This window comes from Amblyomma maculatum, chromosome 10 (assembly GCF_055883805.1).
Source record: "Amblyomma maculatum isolate TAMU_Amacu chromosome 10, ASM5588380v1, whole genome shotgun sequence".
NCBI classification, from domain to species: Eukaryota; Metazoa; Arthropoda; class Arachnida; order Ixodida; family Ixodidae; genus Amblyomma; species Amblyomma maculatum.
Window position 1 is genome coordinate 176,969,047 of NC_139353.1, and position 25,116 is coordinate 176,994,162.

The 25,116-nt window shown below is 48.3% G+C and overlaps 1 protein-coding gene across 3 annotated transcripts in view; it reads right to left on the reverse strand.

Moving 5' to 3' along the window:
* LOC146177999 (uncharacterized) overlaps positions 1 to 25,116 on the reverse strand; it is a 99,221-nt gene that overhangs the window by 50,800 nt on the left and 23,305 nt on the right. For all 3 annotated transcript variants that reach the window (XM_084580696.1, XM_084580695.1, XM_084580697.1), the window contains exon 2: positions 9,316 to 9,451. In XM_084580696.1, the coding sequence (XP_084436822.1) occupies positions 9,316 to 9,451 (136 nt within the window). The remainder of the gene's footprint in view (positions 1 to 9,315; positions 9,452 to 25,116) is intronic.

The following is a 25,116-nucleotide window of genomic DNA, read 5'->3' on the forward strand; positions in this document are numbered from 1 at the left end:
TCCAGACGGTTCTACTCTGAGGGGTACCTCAAGAGAACCACCTTCACTTACGTGACAAACATCGCGCCCTCCGGTGACCCGAAGGGTGAGGTGCAAATTGACTTGACACGGCCAGACCCAGAACCCGGGTTCTGGTACAAGGCTTGGACAACATGCCATGGTTGGGTACCGGATATCATATCCGGTGGTAATGGACGCGTCATCACCGGGGTGCTCCCCGGGCCCAGCCGTGAGCTTGGGCTCATGGTCGGGGATCCGTCCCTTGCCATGAGTCCGCGGCGTCGTCTCGACGTCGCCTTAACTTCGGGAACTAACGTGGAGGGGGCGGTTGCCGCTGACGGGGGAGGGCCTGGTGGTCCGGTGCCGCAATCGGCGGCTGACGTTGCTCAGAAGTTCGTCGAGCAGCACCGACAAGAGATCAGCATGATCCAACCCCAGAGGCGATCGTCCCCACCCACACCAAGGAGGGCCTCCCCGGGGCCGTTGCGGGCACAAAGACTTCAGGACCCACTGGAAGCTGCTGCTGCGGCAGGGCAAGTCGACGGGACCCCGCAGGTACCGGTTGAGCATCAACAACAGCAAGAGGGACCCCCGTGTTAGTATGTGGGCCGGCCTCAGGCCCAGACAAAAAATAGAGGCAGTACGTGGAGTGGGGGGCAGAGGGGGGCTATGGCTTGGGGAAAGTTTCAATCCAAAAGTTGATCTCCCAACCACCGATATGGCGGTGCGGGCCCTTGAAACACAGAGTCTAGCAGTCAATTATCGTGGTTTGGAGCAATTAGTCCGCTCCAGATGGAGCCACACCACTCTAAAATGGGGTACCAGCTTTGACAGGCCGCTTGGATTCATCAGGCACCTGATGTGTCATGCTCACCCATGACACATCACCACTCGGCATGACACCTTTACGTGCAACCAGCCAAAGCTCTGCCAGCACACCTGGAGTGTACCTACCAGCAACCGCTGTCTGTAATCAAGGTAACAAAATTGCCACCGATGACTCCTTGCAACCAGGCATTTCCATAGTCAGCAAACCTGCTGAAGCCATTTGCAAATGTGTCGGGACCCCATCAAGTGGCCTTCAACTGCAACTTGTCAAAAACATAGAGGACTATGCAGAATTTGTTTGGTAAACTCAAAGCTCGCCTGACAGAATGAAACACATGGAATGTATGCTGCCAAAAGCGAAATGGGCAAATGGAGTGACACATGTTTTTTACAAAACACGTGAGATGACAGGGCTTTGAATGACCCTGTCAAGCAGCAGTGGATACAAGAAACACGAGTTCGATGCACAGCCTGTGCATCACACTGATTAATCCAGAGTTCCCACCGAGCATACATTGAGAGCGAACACATTTTCCAAGAGCTCCGGTGCCTCTCACCACGAATCACGACCTATCGCCCTGAGCAAGGCTCCCGTTTCCTGGGAATGATGTGGCGAAGCTCCTGCTGACGCGACTGTGAAAGCATGCTTTCCTGGGACTCCGCGCGTCTGCGAGGGAACCCCACTTCTGCACCACCGCCTCCAACCCCAAGCTCATCTAGCTACTGCTAGTGCCTTGCACATCGACCTTTACATTATTGCGGAGGATGCATTACGCAGTTACAGGAGCCAATATCACTGTTGCGGAGCTGGCCGACGGTACCTGGACAGCGGTGCTGTTGCAGTGCCAGTATTGCCGCTCCTCGACATCGGCCAGTCAGTGCTCCGCCTGCTCACCCGACCTCTGCCATCGCTGAAACACCAACCCATGCCTCGCCTACCAGAAGACTATAAGGTGGTTGTGAAACCACAAGGGAGAGTCGACCTACTTACTGTGGGCCTGGCCAGCCTGGCGACGGCAATTTATGAAGCTGCCCAGACTGACGGCAGGCTGGCTATAACAACTGACCAGATGAGAACTCGCTCCACAAACAACACAGTCACGGTCAGGACACCAGAAGGTCAAGTGGGGCTCGGCAGCAGAAAGCACGAGAGGTCAAATGGAAGGAAATCGAAAAACAAGCTGGAGCCATGCTTCATCTGAAAAAGGGAGCGAGTGATACACCAGGCTTATCGAAAGACTCTTCTCGGTGCCCTTGCATTGAAGATGAGCTTTCAGACACCGTGCAATCAGGTCAGGAACAACTGCAAAGAGCAGAGAAAGCTGGGGAGATGTCTGAAAGTGACTCAAGTGATGACACTGTACATCAGATAAGTCGCATTAAGGATGAAAGTTCCCATAGTTTCACGATGTCTGTTTCTGGAGGGGCAGATAATGAAAGTTCTGGGCAGCACCTATGTTGCCTTTACAGACAACTTTACAGACAAGGTTAAGGCTGCAGAAAACGATTGACGCTGAGCGCATAGATTCTATGGAAACTGAGCAAAGGAAATGGAGGATTATCTTGTATCGGCTACTGGATATTACACTGTTTCTTTAAAAACAGAACCTGGCTTTCTGCAAGCAAAAGGAAGACGAAATGCCAGTTAACGAAGGAAAGTTTCTGAAATTGCTCGTTGAGATGCTTTCTAAATATAATCCAGTACTTAACCCTTTAACCAGCAGATCAACAATATTGTTGACCCACTATAAGCAGCCACAAAATGCCTCTCCCTAAAATTTAGAACGTGTTCGTCTAAATTTAGCCTTTTTATGAAGTAGGCTCTGAAATGAAGTTGTGTGAGTCGTCAATAGATGGCGCGTAATGACCGTGTTGACCCCTCATGTGCAGTCGTCGTCTTCTTCCCGCGCGCGCCACGTTGGCAGAGTTCTGGCCTCAACAGGAGCCGATATTCGAAGGTAAGGGTGGCGACAATTTTATATCCTTGTAGAGGCGCCTCTAAACGTGGCCCTTGCAGAATAGTATAACCTATTTGGCAACAGAAGCGGCAGTGCAGGACAAAATACATTGTCTACAAAATTGTTGAGCTGCCAGAATAAGGTAGAAAATTGCCGTCAATGATGTGCAGTCGACTGTTTGTTTTCATATCCACAATTGGTTTGAACGTGACGCCGGACACGTAAAGGTAAACAGAAAACATTGTTTAGAACTAGCTCTGCGTTACCACTTGCATCTGAGCTGCTCAAGGTCACTTTTTTTTTTCTTTTTGTAGGGAAGGGTTTATGGCAGGAATCCGAGTACTCGTGTTTATATAAAGGTGAAATGAGTACCGCGGAACGTTAGCTTTTCATCACTCCATATTTTTGTTTCCTGTTGCCGACAAGTAACGTACTTACCTTGCAGCCATGGAAACAACGCTGTTTTATGGAGCACGGAGGAAGGATAAAGGCGTCGCGCTTGTGCCGCTACATCCGAGCGATTCGGAGCTGGACTCCAGCGATGACGACGCTTCTGATGAATACGGACGAGGTGAACCACGGCAGCAAAGTCTGAACGTGCAATGCAGTCCTTCAGATGACCTTGAGAGTACTCCAAGTTGTAATACAGACCGGAGGCGCCACTCAGTTGCCTGCTCTGGCCTTGCTACAAAGAAAGCAAAGAAAGGTACACGTGTCCTCGTCCCTGTACACGACGAAGAAGACGATACAGAGGTTCGCAAACCAAGAGAAGCCGCGAGAAGCCAAGAGCTTGGAAAAAAGTGGACATCCCCAGCCTACAGGTTCCTGAAAGACTTCATGTATCGCCGCAAAATGTGTGCACTCCGTACACATACTTCAAGTCGTTATTCACGGATGAGCTGGTGGAGTACATAACTTACCAAACAAATCTGTACTCCACTCAACAGCAAGGAAAGAGCCTGAACACATCACCAGAAGAGATTCGGCGCTTCCTTGGCATTCTTGTGCTCATGGGAGTATATAAATTTCCATCGCTTGAAGATTACTGGTCGTTGGAGGGGCGATTTCCGCCTGTCGCTGATGTCATGCCATTGAAGAGGTTCCAAGCGCTCAGGCGGTATGTCCACTTCGTGGATAACCTCAGTTATGTTCCGGATGGCGATCGGTTCTTCAAAGTCAGACCGCTCTTCGAAAAGCTTAGAGAGCAGTTCTTAAAAATTCCAGCAGATAGCAAGCAAAGCATCGACGAGGTCATGGTTGCTTATAAGGGGACACGTGCCGGGAGCCTGCGGCAGTACGTCGCGAACAAGCCTGATAAGTGGGGCTTCAAGCTGTTCTGTCGGTCAAGCTCAAATGGAATCATTCACGACCTCATCATGTATCAAGGATCAAGCACATTCTACAACGTGCCAGCAGGCTCGGCTGATGAAGGACTCCTTTTGGGTGCAAAAGTTGTCGTGACTCTCTCCAAGACCATTGAGGAGCCTCACACCAAAGTAGTGTTTTTTGACAATTTTTTCACTAACTACGATCTAATACACCTAATGAAGACCAAATTTGGGATTCACTGCGTCGGCACAGTTCGCGGAAATAGAACAGGTGGAGCGAACGGTGTCCTAAAAAGTGACAAGGAACTTTCAAAGAAGAATGTGGGTCTGTTGACTTCTGCTCATCGGACGGGATAATAGCTGTGAAATGGCACGACAACAAATGCGTGACCCTTCTAAGCAACGCCCATGGTGTGGAACCAGTGTGCACAGTACAGAGATACAGTAGCGCACACAAGTCAAAAGTGCCCGTGAGTTGCCCAGCAGTAGTGAAAGAATACAACCAGCACATGGGTGGCATTGACCTTTCAGATATGCTGGTTCACCTTTACAAAACCCCGGCCAAATCTCACAGATGGCATCTTCCGCTTTTTGGATATGCCATTGACGTTTGCATTGCTAATGCTTGGCTCGTCTACAAGATTGACTGCGAAGCATTAGGAGAGAAAGCGATGCCATTGAAGACTTTCCATGTGTCTGTGGGAAATGCACTGAAGTCGGCTCTGCAGCTGGTGAGCCCTCGACTTGTTGGAAGACCCCCTTTGCGCAGCCTCCAGACAGGGACTACAGTGCGAAAGCATGCCCTTCCCACAGATGACGCCAGGTACGACAATATAAGTCACTGGCCAGTGGCCGCTAGCGAGCACCACCCGAAGTCGCAGTCAACACAGCAGGTCAGGGGTCGCTGTGCTTTATGTCATAAAGGTGTGTCAGGCTTCAAGTGCGCCAAATGTGACGTCTTTTTGTGCCTGAAAAGCGGCAACAACTGTTTCCTTCAATTCCACCTCAAGTAGAACATGACTGACGCATGTCAGTTTGCCAGCTTTGTGCTCCCTATTTTGGCAGATCAACAAAATTGTTGACGTTCTGTATTTTTCGAAATCGTTGTTCAAACGCATTCCCATTTTTTTTCATGCACATTTAGACTAATAAAAACGAATACAAACCAAGGAAAAAATTATAGCATCATTCTATCTGGTCTTGCCAGTTAAAGGGTTAAAGAGCACATATTAAGGCTGAAAAAGCCTTAAGACAAAATAATGTGCTCAGTCATCTGTCATCTTTCACCAGCAACACAAAACAAATTCATTGGCAAGCTTGCAAGGCATGTGAAAGAGAAGCTTGTTTTGGATATCAAATCCGCACAGTACTATGGGAGCATGTTTGACAGCATGCCAGACATATCTTATTGCGACCAGATGGCAGAAGTAATCAGGTACATCAGAATAGAAAATAAGGTGGAGCTGAAAGAGGTATTTTTGAGATTTATTCCACTAAAGTGGACAAAGCTTCTGATCACGCTTCAGAAATACTACAATACCTTTAGCTTGATGGGCTAAGCATAGCAATGAGCCGTTCAAAACGCTAAACAATGCTGCCAATATGGCTGGTACCAAAGGGGGCGCAAGCCATAATTGAGAAAAACAAAAATGCTATCTCCAACAGTTGTGTAGAACATTCTCTTAACATTTGTGGTCCCCATTTTGCTGAGAATTCATCGTGTAAAATTTTTGGATCGATTGAGGCCCTCTTCTTTTTTTGTGGCATCAGCTCACCGAAGGGACTTGATTAGTCACACTGTAGTGGCTTTGAAAACGGTATCAGCAACCCGCTGCGGTGCCTACTACATTGCAGTAATCCAGTGAAAGAACAAAGGCATCGGCGATTCTTGTCGAGGCAGTCCCCACATCGACGGGTGCTCAACGACAAGAGGACGTCTACGTGAGGTGCATGTCTGAATTGGGTTGCCCCCAGTGCTACAGCTTTTAGATGCATGCTTCCTATTGCTGAAGAATGCACAGTGCATCTTGCAACATTAGTGTTCGCTGTCTGTGAAGAAATTCTCAAAGGTGCCACAGAGTGGTAGAAGTGGCCGCTGTACTTTGCAGTACCGTGCCTTGAATGAATTTTGCGGTCACGGTAGTCCTTAAAGCATTTCACACTTCTCGCGCAATGTCTAGCTCTCGCTGAAAGACTCACTGTGAAAGATGTGACAGAGCATGAACAGTTTCCTTTATAGCAAGAGGCAGATAACATTTAATATGCGACCAATTACGCTCTTGCCAACGAATGGAACACTTCAGCGGCCACAACGGCTGTATTCTTGTTTTGGCTTTGAAACAAACATGGGCCATTTGAAAGAGCTTGCCGCACCAGATAAGCGTTTCCCTGCAACCTGTGCAATGCTTACTGATGATCAGCAACAGTGTGAATGGGCCAGATTTAGAACACTGCAGAGCTTTTGCATCAGGCCGTACGTTTTAAAGTAACCAGCACTGTAGGCCGGACAAAATATGACTGATGCCGCAGCACCCGCAGAACAGGACTCGCGTCCACAGGACGTCTCGTCGCTGCAGGTTCGTCTCGCACCTTTCTGGCCCCAGAACCCACAAGTTTGGTTCCACCAGACTGAGGTGCAATTTCGCCTTGCCTGCATCAGCTCGGAGAGGACACGTATCCTTGCCGATTTAGGTGACAAAGATAGACCAGTATTGACTAGTCAAACATGCTCTGCAGACAACTGGTGTCTCGGCTATTTTCTTCTTCGGGAAATATCGACAGAATCTTGCAACTTGCTAGTTACACTGTAGTGGCACATGCACTGTACACCCCCTATGGGGCAGAGACATTCCAAACAGTGACGGGTTGACCATTTCAGGATCCCTCAGTTGGCAGTGTGCCGCGCCGTAAGAAAGATGGCACTGATCGCCGTGAAGCATCTGCTTACCATGCGAAGAAAATATCTAACGTTGACTGACCTAACAAAAAGCAACCCTACTACACAGAAAAATTATCACAAGCCTAGGAATTATACACGCGCTGAATGCAGTGATCTAATAACCAGTACATTGCTACTCTGATGCATGCAGCTGCCCCTCCACAGCTGCAGTTCTACGACCTTGTAGCAAGCTAGCATGGGTCTGTTCAATGTTCAAATGCAGAGGGCCTGGTTTTCGAAGTGTGCCTTTTTAAGGATCTGTTAAAACAGTGCAGTTTTGCCAGTGGTGTAGATGTTGTTTTGAACATAGTCCTTATTGTAAAACCATAGTGCCAAAAAAGTGAGCGCTTGCACTGTAGGTGATTATTTAAATTCTGTATTTACTCGATTCTAAGCCCCATGAGCCTGCACCAAGTAGCATTGGCCGGCGACTAATGACTGGACACAGCGTGGAATTTCACCGGCTTCCAACAATGGCTTGGTCAACAACTGGTCACTGTGACAGAATTGCTCAGATGTAAGGCTCAGACCACTGAAAACGGGAAACCCATTGGCCAGCGTGGTAGAAACAAGGTTCGACATCACGCCCTATCAGATCGCTCATGGTATTTCGGGAGCAATACTGATGGGTATCTGGCACAGGATGGTTTTGACTGAGTATCTAGCGCTTTTCGTCACCAATGACAAAATTTATGCATGTCTGTATGTCAGCTTTGTGCACTGTTTCTAAGAATTAGTAGCAACTTGCTCTGCAAAGGTGTGGACACCGTGAAACTAACAATGGAGGCTTCCTTTTATTGAGTCTCGTAAATCATGCATAACTTGGAAGCTGCTTGGAACACTACTCATGCTCAATGCTGCTATTACAGGCTGGAAGGCAAGCCGTGTTCAGTGGGTGATTTTACCAAGGGAGTCACTAAATGAAGCAGTAAATTAAAATGAGTGAATGTGCTGTCCATGCCACAGGTAAAAGAAGGTAGATGGATGCTGCGATGGGCTAAGCCTTTCCACTCTCAACTGCCACTGACTGTTAGTGGCAAGGCTGACAACCCAAGCTTCTATAGCTTAGTAAGTGATGTCACTTCATGAATGGGCTAATTCACAGTTTACTCTCCCTGCAGCTGTTGGATGAACACACCATGGAAATGGCAAATTGTGGGGTTTTACATTCTGAAAGCATACCACAGCAGATATAAGGGCTATGAGGGACGCCATTGCAGAACGCACTACATTATAAATCCAAAAGGTGCGCCCCAGCATATATGTTTAAATTGCAAATTGCAAAACAAACCTGTACGGATTCCACTTGTTCTGCACTAATATAGTTTCCTGCAGTTTGGTGCGGTTCACAGAATGTAAAACTTTATCGCAACCACTTCAATGCAAGCTGCACTTTTGTTATTCGTATGTTGAGGTGGCATGACATGAGTGCGAAGGCACTTTCAATAAAACCTGGCGTTTGACTCACTGGGCACCTCAGGTGTACCCGCAGAGAACGTCTATCACTCCACTGGACAACATGATTACAGGCACCATCTACAGCACCTATTATGATTAGGCTATGAATGAGTCCTTCATGGAACTGAAGACTTTCAACCAAAGTCTGTTCTACATCCCCAGACACTAAGCGACGAGGCAGAACGAAATCCATCCCAGGCAACTCCAACACCAAGAATGTCTACAAACTTTGTTCGTACAGCGCAGTACACAGCTGCCACCCTTTGCTGGCGAAAGCAAGAGCCTGCTTTAACTGCCTCCGTGCTGCACATTGCAGCGACATCTGCACCGAATCCATGAGGGGCCTATATCAGGGGTGTGGCCAAGCTCATGCAGAAGCTGCACCACTCAAACCTTCCAACCCCTTATACATTGTGCTTGCGACTAAACAAAAGCAAACTAGTGAACTAGCAAACGAACAAGCGAGTGAGTAAAAGTGTTTCAAGGCGGCCACCCATCATATCAAACATCGCAAATTTCCTAATGATGCCAATGAGCCAGCCATGATGGTAATGCCCTTGCATGAAAACATCTCGAGCGCCTTGAAGAAGCAGACCGGCAATCAGTAGCAGTCTCACCTACTGGCAGAACTACCTGGTGAAGGAAACAGCAATTATGCAAACCTGCTGAATGCTATGGGACTACAGTCCAAGAAAGTGAACACCAGCAATTGTGCACGTACAGTGCTAGGGACCCCTCCAAGCAAGTGCTGAGGACAGGCATGCTTTTTTGAAAGCTCCGTCTCAAGAACTTGCCAGGCACTCACCTGAGATGAACGTGCTGCAGCCGCTGCTGCGGACCGATGGCCCATACCAGGTTTGGCAAGCCTGCTTTCTGGGCTGCAACGGCCCCTCCACCAGCAAGCTCCCACGAAAATGCACGTCCATGCTGAGGGTGAGGCCCTTCATAAAGGAAATCCGAACGAGTGAACCAATATTATGAACACCTATCATCCATTTAACCGAGCACAGCAATGAAATTGAGAATATGAAGAAACCACCGACTCGCCGATTGAAGAGAACCCTAATAGGACTATAGACGCGAAATTTTGTTGGCATTTTTCTCTTTGTTAATGATGCGTAAGACATTCCTGTATTAGTATCACCATGCGGTTCATGGCCATGATTTCTAAGCAATTTTTAAGTGAATTCTCTTTTCTCACTAGTTTCGGTTTCAGTTTCAGCAGCCGAGAGATGGCTGTGACGTCACAATCAAGCCTAGGTCACGCGTGGCATAAACAAACAGCTATATAATCGCTCACTTTTCACCTTTTGTAATTCCTGTTCTTGAAGCTGGCTGGCATTAGCGTTGTGGTAAATTCAGACAAGGCAGGAACAGCAGGAACAATTATACAGCTGTTTTATTCATCCCTCATATGGCCTAGACTTGACTGACGTCACAGCCATCGCTTGACCATTGAAACCAAACCGAAACTGGTGAGAAAAGAAATTCGATTATAAATTATTCAGCAGCCGTAGGCGAATATCATGAGGTGATTCATGTACAGTTATGTCTTGCACATCATTACATAAGACAAGACACAAAGTCAAAAATGAAATGTCTACACTCCTTTAAAGGGTCCATGAAAAGGTGGCCGCCAAGGCTCAGGCAAGTCGAAATACTGATAGTCATTGAATGATTCATCAATCTTCCGCAAAAGCTTTTAATCAAGTTTGTGTAGAACCAGAGATAGCGGCTATTAAATATGACCTTGTGGGGCCCTGCACCACGTATCCGTAAGGCCCATGCGCGCCGCGCATTCGAAGGCCGCGCCACTATCCCAATGCTCCCTGCGCGCGACCTGTTTCCCTCTCCCCGCTCGTTCGGGGATAACCGGTGCCGGGCGAGGGGGCTATAAAAGAAGGCACGCGCCGCCGTCTCGCCCTATCTTGGTCCCTGCATCCTCCTTCCTGCTTCGCTCCTGGCACTCTCCACGGAAACGACCCGCAGCCACCCGGACGACGACCTAGCACAGACTTCGACGATCCCTGTGAGATTAAAGATGTTTGTCATATGGCCCACTGTGTGTTTGTCGTGCGCATCCCTCGGGCAGAGGAATCGCCCACAACTGGCACCCAACTGGGGCTGAATTAGCACCCATGTGGACGATTTCTCTGCCAACGTGGCAGCGCACGGCAACACGGCGGGCCGGTCCTTTGTATGTTAGGTGCGACGCCATTTTGAGTTTAGGGCTATCGTGTGTGCAGATGACGCGGAGTGTAGTATAGTAGTGTTTGTACAGTGTTTTAATTTTGTTTTGGGTTATGTGTGTGTTTTTTAGTGTCGGGCGGTTTGTGTTTTAATTTTTTTTTGTGCATATGTTAGTTTTATGAAGTGTTTAGCCTTTGTGACTAGCCTCCTGACGCGGGCTAGGTGGTAGTCGTGGCGTGCAGCAGTTCTGCGGCACCCGGCCGGCCTTAGTTGTTGAGTGCAATGCCTCCGAGAAAAGACGTGCCAGGCAGGGCCGCCGCTTCGGACGCCAGTGCGTCCGGAAGTGAGGTGAGGGATGCGGTAGAGTCTGCGCAGGTTACCGATGTGGCCGCCCTGATGAGGCAGATGAACGAAGTGTTGTCGGTGTTCACCAGTCAGCTCGGTTCGGTGGCTAGCGCCAACCAAGTCACAGCTGCGGCGAGTCTCGCGTCCACGGATAAATGTAGAGGTTCCCTCCTTTTCCGGCTACATGGACGTGAAGTCAGTCCACGAGTTCTTGCAAGAACTCGAGGATTATCAGACGGCACTGGGTTCCCCAGACGACGTGGTGCTAGCGCAGGTAATCCCCGTGGCACTTGTTGAGAGCGCGGCGCGGTGGAGACGCTGCCAGCCGGCCTTCCAGTCGATGGCAGACTTCGCAGATCGCTTCCGCGCCGAGTTCTTGCCGCCTGATTACGAACGCCGGATGCTTGAGGAGCTAGCGTTGCGCACACAGCACCCAGAGGAGAGCCTCCTCGAGTATGTACGCGCAATGCAGGAGCTCTACAAGAGGGCAGATCCCACGGCAACCGATCTAGAACAGGTCACGCGCATGATGAGGCAATGCCATCCGCGCTTCAAGCCGTATTTGCGGGGACGTGGTTTTGCAAACCTCGAGGCCCTAGCACAGGAAGCGAAGGTAGTACAGGCGGATTTACTCTCTGAATTGCGCTACCAGCCACCTCCCAGGCCAGCCGAATCGCTAGAGCCGCGATGCGCCTGGGCCGGAGGCCAAGACTCCGTGCCGCGCGCCAGAGGCGCAGACGTAATGACGGTAGGGCAGGAAAGGCCAGCGGAAGGCTCCACGATTCCTCGCGCTCTTGACCCATACGCGTTCGAGCAGCGGCATCGAGCTGGGCTCGCCAGCGACGTCCGCACAGGCACGGAGAGAGGGAAAGACGTCCCCAGCCGCTTCGTGGAACGCGGCATCCCCCGACCGCGCGGCAGGTGAACGATCGGCTTTGCTGGAATTGCAACCAGCCGGGCCACGTGGCACGAGAGTGTCAAGCAAGGCGTATGCAGGGAAACGCGGACCGCCGGCGGCCATAATTGGTAACCCCAGCCTGTCGCGTCGGCGGGAGAATTTCGTGGTAGCCACGGCGGAAAATGGGAAATGTACTCCCACGCCGCGTCGCCGGGCGACCGCCCTGGGGGCGCAGAGGCTTTTGTCCCCCTCGCCTGTAGAGCGCAAGGAATGTTGTCGCGCTCGAGCCCTTTTATGCTAATGCGGTTAGCTGGTCAAAGCTACTCGGCACTCATTGACACGGGCTCAACTCTGTCACTGGTCGGTGATGATGTGTTCGAGGCCTGCCGTAGATGTAACATCCGTGTCAGGCAAGCAGAAACCCCTTTGAGCTTAGCAGCAGGGACGACAAAAGCGGAAAGAGCGGTGCGTCAGGTCCTGCGTTTTGACGGCAGGAAGCGGAGGCATCGCTTCGTCTATCTGCCCGGCTTAGTCGCCGCTAGTGGAGAGGAGGAGAGGGCGGACGTGGGTGTCGCACCCTGTGTAGTTAAAGAAAGAAAGGAGGTAGACAGAGTTGCCGCGCTGTGCTGCGAGAGAGACAGAAGGCGCAGCAGCTGGTGGCGGCGACTACTCGCCTGCCAAGAAGCGAGGCAGAGAGAAATCTGTCTTGGGGAGTAGCGGTCAGTAGGGAAGAGCTAATTGAGGCCCAGAAAGCAGACGGTCTATGCCAGCGGGTGCTGACAGAGCTTGCGAGTAGTGCAGCTTGCACCGGGAATGCTGAGGGCAAGTACGACGCTTATCTGCTGAGCGATGATGGCTTACTGTTCCGCTACATCCCCCAACTTGACGAGGAAGAGGCGATTGCATCCCCCTTCCGAGTCGTGGTCCTGAGGAAAATGCGGAAACGATTCCTCCAGTACTTCCATGACTCAGCGCTGGCAGGCCATGGCAGCGGCAGTAAGACTTATGACAAGTTATGCCGTGTCGCGACCTGGACAGGTATGAGAAAGGATGTGCTGGGTTACATGTCCCGTACATGTCCTGTTTGCCAGGTAGCCAAGCCTCGGGCGGGGAAACCCGCTGGCATGATGAAGCCGGTAGTTAGCAACTATCCGTCGCAAGTGGTCGCGTGCGATATCATGGGACCCCTCCCTCGCTCCGAGCGCGGACGACAATATATCCTGGTAATAACGGACCACTATTCCAAGTGGGTTGAGGTTTTCCCCCTTAGGAAGCTTGTGTCAGAACGGATTTGGGAGAAACTGTTGGAGACATTCACTCGTTTCGGTTTCCCTTCCGACCTGATTACAGACAATGCCTCGTATTTCACAAGCAAAGTCTTTGTTGATTCCTGTCGGGCACTTCAAATCCGCCACAGGAAAACGAGTCCCTACCACGCTCAGAGCAACATAACCGAGAGAGTGAATCGGAATGTTAAGAGTATGCTGGTCGCGACGATCGAGCAGCACAGAGATTGGGACACACGGCTGTCCGAACTGGCTTTCGCCACTAGAACAACCGTGAACAGGTCGGTGGGTATGACACCTGCTTACTTGAATTTTGGGAAAGAGATCGCTTTTCCGCTAGAGAACGCCCTACTTGACGCGGCGGGGCCCGCGCCCCCTCCGCTCAGTATGTGGCAAAGCTCCGCGAGCGCCTTGAGGCAGCGCAGCGCGCGGCTCGTGAAAACCTCGATGTCGCGCGCATGGAGCAAGCGGATCAGTACAACAAAGGTCGTCGTCACATCGTTTTCAACACGGGCGACTTGGTACTGAAAAGAACGCACCCGCTTAGTAACGCAGCGCGTGGTTTCGCCGCGTCGCTAGCGCACAAGTGGGTTGGACCGTTCGAAGTTACGGCACGGACTACGCCACTCACCTACCAGCGGCGGTTGTTGGCGAGCGGTGAAACCGCTGGTCCGGTGCACGTCGCAGACTTGAAAGCTTACCACCTTCGCAAGGACGATAACTGCGAAGCGGGAGAAGCTCAAAGCGATGCAGCGATCTCCCCCAAAGTAAGGCGTACAGGTAGCAACCCGGTTCGCAACCGACGCTATAACCTAAGGCCAAGGTAGTGCACTACTTTGTCTAACGTCTTTGCTTCTTTCAGAATGCATTCTGATAAGATTTTGCAGCAGCCAGATGAACCACCGTCGCTGGGGCGGGAAACCGCACCCAGCGCATGGTTCCAGGAGGGGCCACATAAACAGGGGGTACCCCCCTAGTTTGTAGTGGTTTGTGGCCCATCATTGTGACCAGCGCGGCCATGCTGGCCATCTTCAACGAGTCTGGATTGGAGCCCGCTGCCCAGGCCTGGAGTACGGGCCTCAGGAAGCCAGGTGTGCCTGGGGCGGAAACGCCTACTGCAATGTGCATCCAGCACGGCGCCCTGTGGAAAGGGGTCAACGATGTAGAGCAGCAGCTCAGGGCCGCTGCCAGGCGTATCCGTGGCCGAGCCCAGCTGCGCTGTGACCCCGAGGATGTGGCCGCTGCCGGAGAGGGACCAGTCAGAACAGTCCCGCCATGCCTGCTGCTTCTCCCGTCACACGAACCAGCTGAGAGGGCATCCCGCCAGAGCCAGGCGACAAGTCTCCCTATTTTACGCCGACCCGGGCTCGGACATGGACATGGTCCGGCTGTTGGCGTAGCCCGGGTCGGACGCTGAGGGGGGGGGGGAAGATGTGGGGCCCTGCACCACGTATCCGTAAGGCCCATGCGCGCCACGCATTCGAAGGCCGCACCACTATCCCAATGCTCCCTGCGCGCGGCCTGTTTCTTTCTCCCCGCTCGCTCGGGGATAACCGGTCCCGCGCGAGGGGGCTATAAAAAAAAGGCACGCGCCGCCGTCTCGCCCTCTCTTGGTCCCTGCATCCTCGTTCCTGCTTCACTCCTGGCGCTCTCCACGGAAACGACCCGCAGCCACCCGGACAACGACCTAGCACCGACTTCGACGATCCCTGTGAGATTAAAGATGTTTGTCATACGGCCCACTGTGTGTTTGTCGTGCGCATCCCTCGCGCAGAGGAATCGCCCACAACCTTCTGCCTTGTCCCTCTCAGATCGTACATGGGAGTGAGTCATAAAAACAAACATTACAGGAAGGGCCCAGGCTCCGCCCACAAATATATGTCGGCGATCGGATCGGTTTGTTGACTTCCGGTTTGCGGGCTCTGTTGCTCACTCGCTGTCCCATCAGCCGGTCGTCTTTTTGGTCTTGTTCTCGCTGCTTTTTGAAGACGGACCCCGAGCTCAAGGAATGACTTCTGCAAATGAGCGCCGAGCTGGGCTTCGAGCCTTATAAATATATGCCGTTTAAAGATCCTGCGCAGAATGACGAAGACAACAGTGACTCATCGGCGGGCTCGCCTGACTCTCCCGGCGACAGCAGGGACACAGATGCTCAGTGGTAAGTAGCAGCATAGTCCTTGAATACCTTTTGGTTTATCACAGAATAGGAATAAAAATGGAACAAAAATTTAGTGGTGATGGTAGCAAATTGCCATTTACCACCGAGCTTAGGTCGGCGGGAATGAGACGCGGAGATGGTAACGAATCGCATTTAAAAAGTGCTACGAGTCGCACAGCGCAACGGCAGTGCATAACTAATCGAAGGTGCGTTTTTGTTAGCATTTATTCAGCTGTCGCACATTGTACCAACGCAGGTGCAGTTGCGGCTTCTGCAGAGAAATGGCCACGCAGCTTGAGGAGGTGCGCTGCCGCGACATGCCAGAAGTTGTCGCGGTCAAAGAAGAGGGTTGCATCACGCAGCAAGAACATTTCGAGAACATCTGTTGTTGCCCGGAAATACTCAGGGTGACTTACTGGAAGACGAGAGTGGAGGGAGTCGACACTTAGGGGGCCGAGGAAGTGTACAGGTAATAATCAGAAGTGCATCGCGACTGAAAGTTATGCTTCAGCAGGAAACAGCCAAGGAAAACGTTTACGATAATTCTAGGGGCAGCTCATTGTTGTTTGAGGCTAGGACTGGGGTATTGCAGACCAAGACGTACCAAGTCAAGTACCGAAAGATAGACAAGCTGTGCACTGCGTGTGGAGACGAGGAAATGGCTGGACACTTAATAATTTCCAGTAAAGAGTAGAAATAACCAAACGACGGTTAGCTGACCGGTGGCTGAAATCAAGGCAAGAATCAAAGCCCTGTTCAAAACTACGAGTTGTCTTGTTTTAACTTGGGGATGTGAAAATTCATCCTGACAGATACGGGATCAATTTTTTGTCGACTTGGCCACACACTGTTGTCTATCGTCGTCGGTTTCATCTTTCTACAAACAAAAAATTCAATATCCGCGGCAGTATACGTCACAATGAGGCCACAAGTTTTGCTTATCTGCGCTTACTATCAAGGTCCAGCCAGTGACATCAACCGCTTGGAAAGGACATCTTCACAATGACTTGTAAATACTGAAACTACTGAGTAAAAAAACAAAAATAAATAATTTCAGATTCTTATGTTGACGAAATTTTGCTTTTCGATTTCTTGAAAAGAACAGCATAGTTACGGTGCAATAATTATAGTGCATCTTATTATTTAGCGGCCTTTTTTTGCTCCTTGCATGTGGGAAGATGTCAGTTCAGCAGTGCCTTCGTTGTACTGTCACACGGAGGAAGGAAATGTAACGCCGTGCCTTCGTCTTGCCATTTGCAAGCGGCACACAAGATGAACATAGTTTCTAATGTGTCAGATGTAGGCGCACGTCGCCGTGTTGGTTGTGGTAAAGCTTGTATCGTGCAAAGCTTCTAGGACGATGCTGTGTAAGCGCTTCTCCGGAGTGACGTTCCGTTTGCGGTCAGTAGTGGCACGCACTGCTCTCATGGCGTCGGAATACATAGGCAGCGTCGCTTTGGAATTTTGACCGAGAAGGTGACCTAGCAAGCATTTAGATTCGTTCCGGGCACACATACCATTCTACACAGCCTTTCTCCTGTTAACTTTGCTGCTCATTTCAGCGTTGTTACTGACAGGTTGGTGTGTGAACGATAGTTTCACATGATTTATGTGGTTGCATTAAAAGAATATGTTCATAAGAAGTGTTATTGACAAATGAATGCTGCCAAGACAGCGGTGATGTCTTGTGCCTCTGCGAGCCCAGCTGCATGCTGTGAATTCTTCATTGGCGTTCCTCAGTTCTCGTTTGTTACGTTTCATAATACAGTGATGGGACATATTTGCTCCTCTGCCACTTTATAGTACTTTTTATAGAGTTCGAATAGAATTTTTTAGCACTCGAGTTCTAAGTGGATTGTTAACATCGGGGAATAATAGAAGTGTTCATTATTGTTTCTTAAAATGTCCATTTTCCTTTTACTGCGCTTATTCATGAACTTACAGAGGTGATTATTACCGGCATGATAAATGCACACTATACGCGAGATATACCAGTAGCAGCAAAGGCTTGGTCAATGTGTGTCTACTTGATTTTCACCTCTAATGTCAAGCAGTATGACACGCATTTCTTTAAATTGTTTCCATGCATGTTGCAGCTTCCTCTACGAGTCGCTGTTCTACCACCATGAACACCCCCAGCCTCGAAAAAAAGTATCACCTGCTTCGACAGCGCAACCATTAACTTCTGCAGTCCACACACAGACGTCGCCACAGGACCGTGGCCGAAATAGTAAATGATATAAGCACATATGTATCGTCGTCAGTTGCTGCACTGATTAAAGCTCAGCTCAAGCTCAGCAATGTTAAATGCTGTGGTTGCCTTTCCAGCAGCAGCTACAACTAAGCATTTGTCCTGGAACTTCATCCCGAAAGGGCTATGTATAATTTAGACAGTTTTTAATGTGAACATATCAGGACATTGCAGCTCTGGTTGAAGGCGTGTTCCCTTGAAAATAGTTTTTTTTTTCCTTAAATATTTAATCTAGTAAGAAGCAAGAAGCTTCATTTTCAGCATCTGGTGGGCGTGTATGCGCTAGAATGTTTGATGAGATGTCCAACAACACACCTTTCGATAGGTTTGAAGGCCTTGTATAATACTGTGGAATGCAGGGGTGGAATCTGCGATAAGGCGCTGGTGTTCATGGCTAGAAGCATTGGAATGTCATGGGAACCGCTTCCTGCGCAGTTTTTGAGCATGTGAGTGCCTTTTTACGGCATGTGTTGAAACTTGTGTCTCGAGACAACGTCGGTCAAGCCCTTTGCTCCATCCTAGAAAAAGTATAAAATTCTTGGCATTGTACAGCGATGCTGTATATGATAAAATGTTTTGCTTCTTTCACACGAGTTAGGCTTCACTGGTTTGAGAGTCAAAGAAAGGCCGAATTTTGTAATGTGGCTGCTCATGTGAAGAGCACACAGGCACAAAGGCTAATTACTTGAATTTACTTAGATGTCTGATGTTCTATTGTGGTGGCTGGTGAAAAGCTGTTTTGTAGCATACATATATTTCACTTGTGTAATATTTGAGTTGATGGGAATTTTACTGTCTTGGCTAATGCGTACAACCTGACTGCTATTTGTAAACAAATCATTTCACCAAATACAATATGCTTTCATGTAATAGTGTATTTGTACAGAGCACTGTCATTAATTGTTTTGGAGATTCCTGCTTGTTCATTCCCATGCGGGCTCCCTTTCACTTCTATGCCCTGAGAAGTGTAATCTATGGGCCCATAGCAATGCACCCCAACTTATCTCGTAAATAACTATACACGAAAAAAGATGTGTGCAACAGTACACACTTTTTTATGTGCCTCTTTCATCTTCCAGCTTGGCCGTACTGCTGCTGCCACATACTACTTCGTATCATTACTAGAGCTGTATGTTCCATCTCATTTTAAGGTCTGTTCCATTCAGTGCATCATGCTGCTGCTTGATCAGATCTGAGAGCTTATCTGCTATTGTTTCTCCGATACTCCATTCTACCTTTGTGTTTTCGTGGTGCGCAAGCACTACGGCGTATTTATTCTTCATCAGGCCAGTGCATGCCTGAAGAATGAAGGTGGATGTAAGTAGCGGTGTAAAGCTGCATGCTTTTTACATGACTATCACTGAATGGCATGGCCAATGACGATGGAGATGGAATGATGCTTGAACAAGCTGGGTAAGATTTGACCGTGTTCAATGTAAAGAGGACTTAAATTGACAGCCAAAATTGGCAGCCTAATTACAAAAGTAATTACCCCGCATTTTGCTCAAGAGTTGAAAGATGACATCTCGAAACCTTTTTCGCTTCTTGTTGACGATTCGACAGACACTTCGGTGACAAAACTTCTCAGTGTGTCAGTGCGCTTTTACAGTAACACTGCTGGGAAAATCATGGACGCATTACTCGACCTAAGGGAGACAGATAGTGGAACAGCTGAATCAGTTTTTGAAGCAGTGAAAGCATGTCTTCACGAAAACATGCTCAACATTGCTGTCTGCACTGAACAGGTGACTGATGGAGCTAACGTCATGTGCGGTCGCAATAATTCTCTCTAGACGAGAATGAACGAAATCCATTGTGAACACTTGTTAACACTTTCCTGTCCACGGAAAAAAGGGTGGTTTTTGGGTGGTCATAATTATTTTTTTTATTTAACAAAACTTACTTAATACAGGAATGTTTAGTATCAAATTGTAGAAGAGGAACTTCTCTTCACAATGGTATTAGTGAAAAATCAACATTTTTATGGAATAAGTGATTAAAAAAGAACTATCAGAAAAAAATTGTAGTAAGAAAACACACAAAAGCATCAGAGCTTCTTGATACAAATAAAACAAAAAAATTTCAAAATATACGTTTTTTACAACAGGGACGAATGCAACATTGCTGCAAATTCTAGCTTTCTGTGTACATTTGCATTTGCATTTTGCTGAGTTAGCAAAGAATACAGTAGCCGAGGTCGATTACTCTGAGGTCGACCCCTGACTGTCCTCTAACAGAAAACACGACTAATGCGCTGCCGGCAGCTAGTAATACTTCCCGAAAGACGTCACCTTGCAGATAACAGTTGTGACCTTCAAAACAGTGATCTCTTCTGATCAGCGCGCAGAAAAAGCGGAAATTTTCAGAAAGCGAAAGCGAGACTTATCGGCTTAGCTGTCGAACTTCCGGGTCAGTTTTAGATAGTTTCGCTGCCAGTCCTGTAGTTTGAAGAGCTCATTTCGTCTTCAGAGTCATCACTGCTGCTGTTCGTATTAAGAAAACGAGCTCTCCGATGCGTCAACTTCCACGGAAACGCCCGTTTCCGTGCTGCAGCAGCACAACGTCAATGCCATGTTGTAAACAAAGAGCTCCGATCACCTGACCCAGGAGACCAACTGGACAGGCTCGGCACGACTAAACATTAACCTAGAAGCAAAACTGAAAGAAGGGTACCTCTATTTCCCAATGAAGGACAGACACATCTGTCAAGGAGCACTTTGAAAGCGAGAAAATTTGAATCATGAAACCATCCATAGCGAGCTATCGATAGGAATAGGCGCGGTCAGGAAAGTGTTAAACGCACGTACCCCTCACTTGACCTTATGGCATCAAAGGCAATGGAATCGATGCTTTCTGAACTTGGAGTTCATGGTCAAGGAAACTCATAACTACTTTGCGCACAATAGCACAAGGCAGGTTGCATTGCGATATTATTGCGACAGCGATCGCGATTAAAAGGAAGCACCGCTGAAAATCCTCCCACCTTCGGGAACTTGGTGACTAGCAATTGCGGACTGTGCTGAACGCATCCTAGCTCAGTATGACTGCCTAAGGGCGCATTTTGCAACTGCCCAAGAGAAGGCCTACAGTGTACGCTTGCTTAAAGAAATTTATCTTGATGAGAGGAACCGGGCTCATCTTCTGGATTCTGGCTGATATCAAGAGTCAACAAACTTTTCCTAGGAGAGGGTGTCGACCAATTAGTTTTCAAAGAATTCGAGAAGCTTTTCAAGTGCATTCTGACAAGAATACTCAAACCACGCGTGCTGCGACAGCATAATGATGCCAGTCTCTGCGGCCTGGACGTAACAAATGTGGAGTCTATATTCTTAGACACAGTCGATACGGACCTGGGGAGGTCCTTCTTTAATGATGTAAAAAAAAATGGACCTCAGCGTGCAAGAGACATACTCGCTTCAGTGTCTGTGTTTCGACTTCATCAGAGCTTGTGCATCCGAAATGCAGATGCGTCCACGAAATTCAGCATCACTAACACGCAAACCAAACCGTAAGACCGCAGTCTATTTTAGGCCCACATGCCATAAAGGCATTAAATTCTGTGCCTCCTGGTGTGTTTCACTGCCCAGAGCATCGAATCGAACAGCTGAGATACTTGCAGCAACTGGATAACATGAACGCAGACATACCGTCAGTCGAATTTTGGAGCAGTGCAAGAAGGTATCTAGATCCTACAGGTTAAAACCCCATGCAAGGCCTGTGAATGGTGCCATGAAGCTCCTTGTCCTTCCCATATCGAACGCTGACGCGGAATGAGCCTTTTCTGTAGTAGCGCTCATGAAGAATGATCTGAGAAACAGAATGTCAAACGAGCTGCTTGTTGCCATACAGACTGCGGACAGATCAGAGATGCTGCCAGCTTTACATTAATAATGCCAGAAGAAATGGTGAAGGTGAACAGCACTGTGTATGACTGATCATTTTTGTATGTGTGTTTGCACAATGGTGTTCCAACAGAACTGCACTGCTTTTGCATTCCTGTGCTATATTAATATTTCCTTTTATAATCTCACTTACCCCTTTGTTAAAAAGAACTGAAGGATAAAGTTTTTCTTTCTGCCTCAATTAAAACCCATTTTTCTGCAGTTGGCTACTTATCTTGGCTGCAAAATGAACATCTAGATTTTGTTGGCTATTTTGCTGGATACTTTCGGCAGTTTTTTGGCTCCTTTTTTTTTTTCTAATGACCTGGCAACCCTGGACTCATATAAAAGTTTCACTAGAGTGTACTAGAATTTTTTTGTGAAATGAGCGGAGACCGGTTCTAACGTTGGTCACCCGGTCGGGTCGAAAGTTGCAGTGGCGTTGTCGTCGCCTGCACTTGACAAGCGCCCGCTTCCACTCCGCCAGCTGCATCTCCCCGCGACCCATTTACACTACACGGTTGTCATGGTTGGTGCCTGATCTGATTGGTGCGAAAAATTTCTTCTGACCTGTCCTTTGCGTGAGAAGCCTCAGAAGCAATGGCTGAATCACTGCTACATGCCAGGATGCAAGACTGGTTACGTGTGGACTGAACAGGATCATAAAGTGTCCCTCTCCAAAGGCCCCGCAGATGAAAAATGGCGACTGCTTTGGCAGACGCCTGCACAGGCTTGACAAGCCACTGGATGCAGACTGCATTTTGAGCCTCGTTTGGTGTTAAGGGGTTATGTGTACATCGTGAACAGAGCTGAAGTTCGCAATACCTAGAGGATCGCTAAAGCTTACCCCCGATGCAGTGCTGACTATCTTGCCGAACTTGCCGTCGTATTTGAGTGTGAAACACTGACACCTAGATCAGAGTGGAAACGCCGGCAAATGATGGCTGCAGGAAAGGAGAATAAGCATTGTCACTCAGACGACTCTTCCCTTACTTCCCGAGGCGAAGTTGATTGTGCTGCAATAGAAGACATGGAAAACCCAGTAGGTGCTCATGCATTGGCCTTGCTGACCTTCTAAACTTAGTGCTTTCATTTAACTCCCAACTTTGCTGGTGTGTCATATGTGGCCTGTACGCTCGACTCATGCTAAAATGAGCTTGCAATTGAGAGAGCTGTGTTTTTGTATTGCCCAAGTCCGGATAGCGTAGAGTGCAGGATGTTTGTGTTAGAATAATTGGATGACAGGCGTCGTTTGACCACCGCACAAGAAGTGACGAAGTTCTTACGAGCTGCACGCGTTCCTCTGTGATGCGGTGCGGCGGAAGCGTCATCTGTGTCTGCATCTGAACTCATAAAAGGTCTTCATGCACAAATGCGATCACAAGGAGCCCTCTTTAGTATGTGAACTCCTGAGCGAGATCATCAAATTCATCATTACTTTATGAAATTTAGTACACTGAGATGCAACTACATGCAGCCATGCGCAGAAACTCGGAGCTTCGAACAGAAAACTTCAGAGGCTTGTATTGAAGGTGAAAAACTTCAGTTCTGTTATTGCCAGTATGAAGAAAGCTGCCGCAGCCAATGCCAAAAGAATTCTGCAGGACAAACTTCAACCTTTGTCTCCCAAGCAACATCTAGCGGTGAAGCAGTGTTTCCAAGCTGCAAAAAGAAAAAGCACTCGAGGTATGTCATATGATAGAGTGAACGATTGAGTGCATCCTCCAGAAGATGTGAAGCCCCAGGCTTAATAAGTATGTCCGTAGGCAGATCTTGGTGCTCCCAAGCAGAACTACCATCAGAAAATATTTGTCAAGTTATATGGGCAGTTTTGGATTTATTGAGACAATACTGGAAACCTTGAAGAAAACTTCTGTTGTAGACCATTTCAAATGTCATGACGGGCTAATTACAGACGAGATGAGTCTTTCAGGGCATCTTTCAGTTGACAGTGCTGGAAAGGTTGCTTGCTTCGTGGACTTGGGCCCGTACACCGCAAAGGACCAAGTACATCAGTTTTCAAATCATGGCCTCGTAGTCATGCTCGTCCCTTTAGTTGGAAGTTGGACACAGATTTTGGGCGTATTTACAACTCCCACAGACATAAAAGGAGAACTTGCAAAGATTATCCTTGATGCAACACTCCTGGCTGAAAGGGCAGGTCTTTTTGCTGATTATGTTGCCTGTGATGCTGCACCATTGAGCAGAAAGGTGTGGCGAATGATGGGTGCGAGAGTGCCAAGAACAGAAATAGCAGCAAAAAGGGTCCACCCATCAGTAGTCATCCCTGTATACATTTCCTCTCGGATTTCCATGATCTAGTGCAGAACCTTCGGAATAAGCTTCCACAAACTATCTTCGACACACAAGATGGAACAGTAAGTTACTTGTTCATTATAAAGTTGTAGGCACTTCTAGTAAAAATGCACCATACCAGTGTGCTAATGCATTGTTAGTATGCTAGTGCACTGAGTCATTGCTGAAAAATTGTTTGGGAGCTCATACAGGTAAAGCTGATTACTGTCTCTCTTCATTTTGATTTTTTCATTAGGTCTCCCTGGAGCCACATAAAAAAGCTGCAAATTTGAATTCAAACAATGTCACCCTGAAAGCAATGCCCAGAGTGGCAAAGGTGCATCTCGAGCTGAACAACTTCGAGAAAATGAGAGTGTCTTATGCTTTTCAGCTATTCAGCTCAGACACTTTAAGAGGCCTGCAGCTTTTCAAGTCACAGCTTGAACAATGCCGTGGTAATATTGCAGGAAACAGAAGCTTTTTTGGCACATATTCTCAAGCACGTGCTTTAGACATTTCAAAAAATAATACTATTATGCATTTGCTGCTTTGTTACATCCTTCTTTTTGTGCAATCGTAAACGGTCTCTATATTAAGGGACGTCAACTATGGAAGCTACGGTAACAAGTGCCCCAAATAAGCTTATATTTGTCAAAGACCTTCAATATGCACATGGTGCACAGTACAGACTTTTTGCATTTTATCTTAACTGATATGCAGCTGCCACACACATGGTTTGACATATATTATCACTTTTTTTCAGTGCTCCCATACTATTTTTTGCATGAAATTTGTGACTTTTTTTATGAATCTGTCAGTGGCACAATCTTAGAGCAATCATTACTTTTGTAGGATGATGAAGTTACTTATGAGGATCCAATCGCAACTGGTAGTATCGAAATTCAGCCACGTGTATCTGTGCGGTCTTGAGGGTGCTTGAACTTAATTCGCTCAGCAGGATATACATGACCGTCAGGGTAATTTTACCCACACGTCACTCTCGTTCTACGCTCCTGTAACGCTCTCGTGTTACAGGGTCACATACATATGAGTTGAGGCTCGAAAATGCTGCCTCTGCCGATCAGAGCCATGTTCTCTTTTACCGAAGTATCAAAAATCCTGGAGAGGACTTTTGCAGCCTATCGGTTCCTGCACCCTCCTTCGTAGCTAGCATCAATTTCTGCGAGCAGCTTTTTGTTGCATCTACCTTCAGTATTGTGGGAAAAGAATATGTAGGGCATGATTTGTGCATGTTGCTTCCTGCCAAAGTATAAAAATCACTGACTGTATGTAGGGATGACG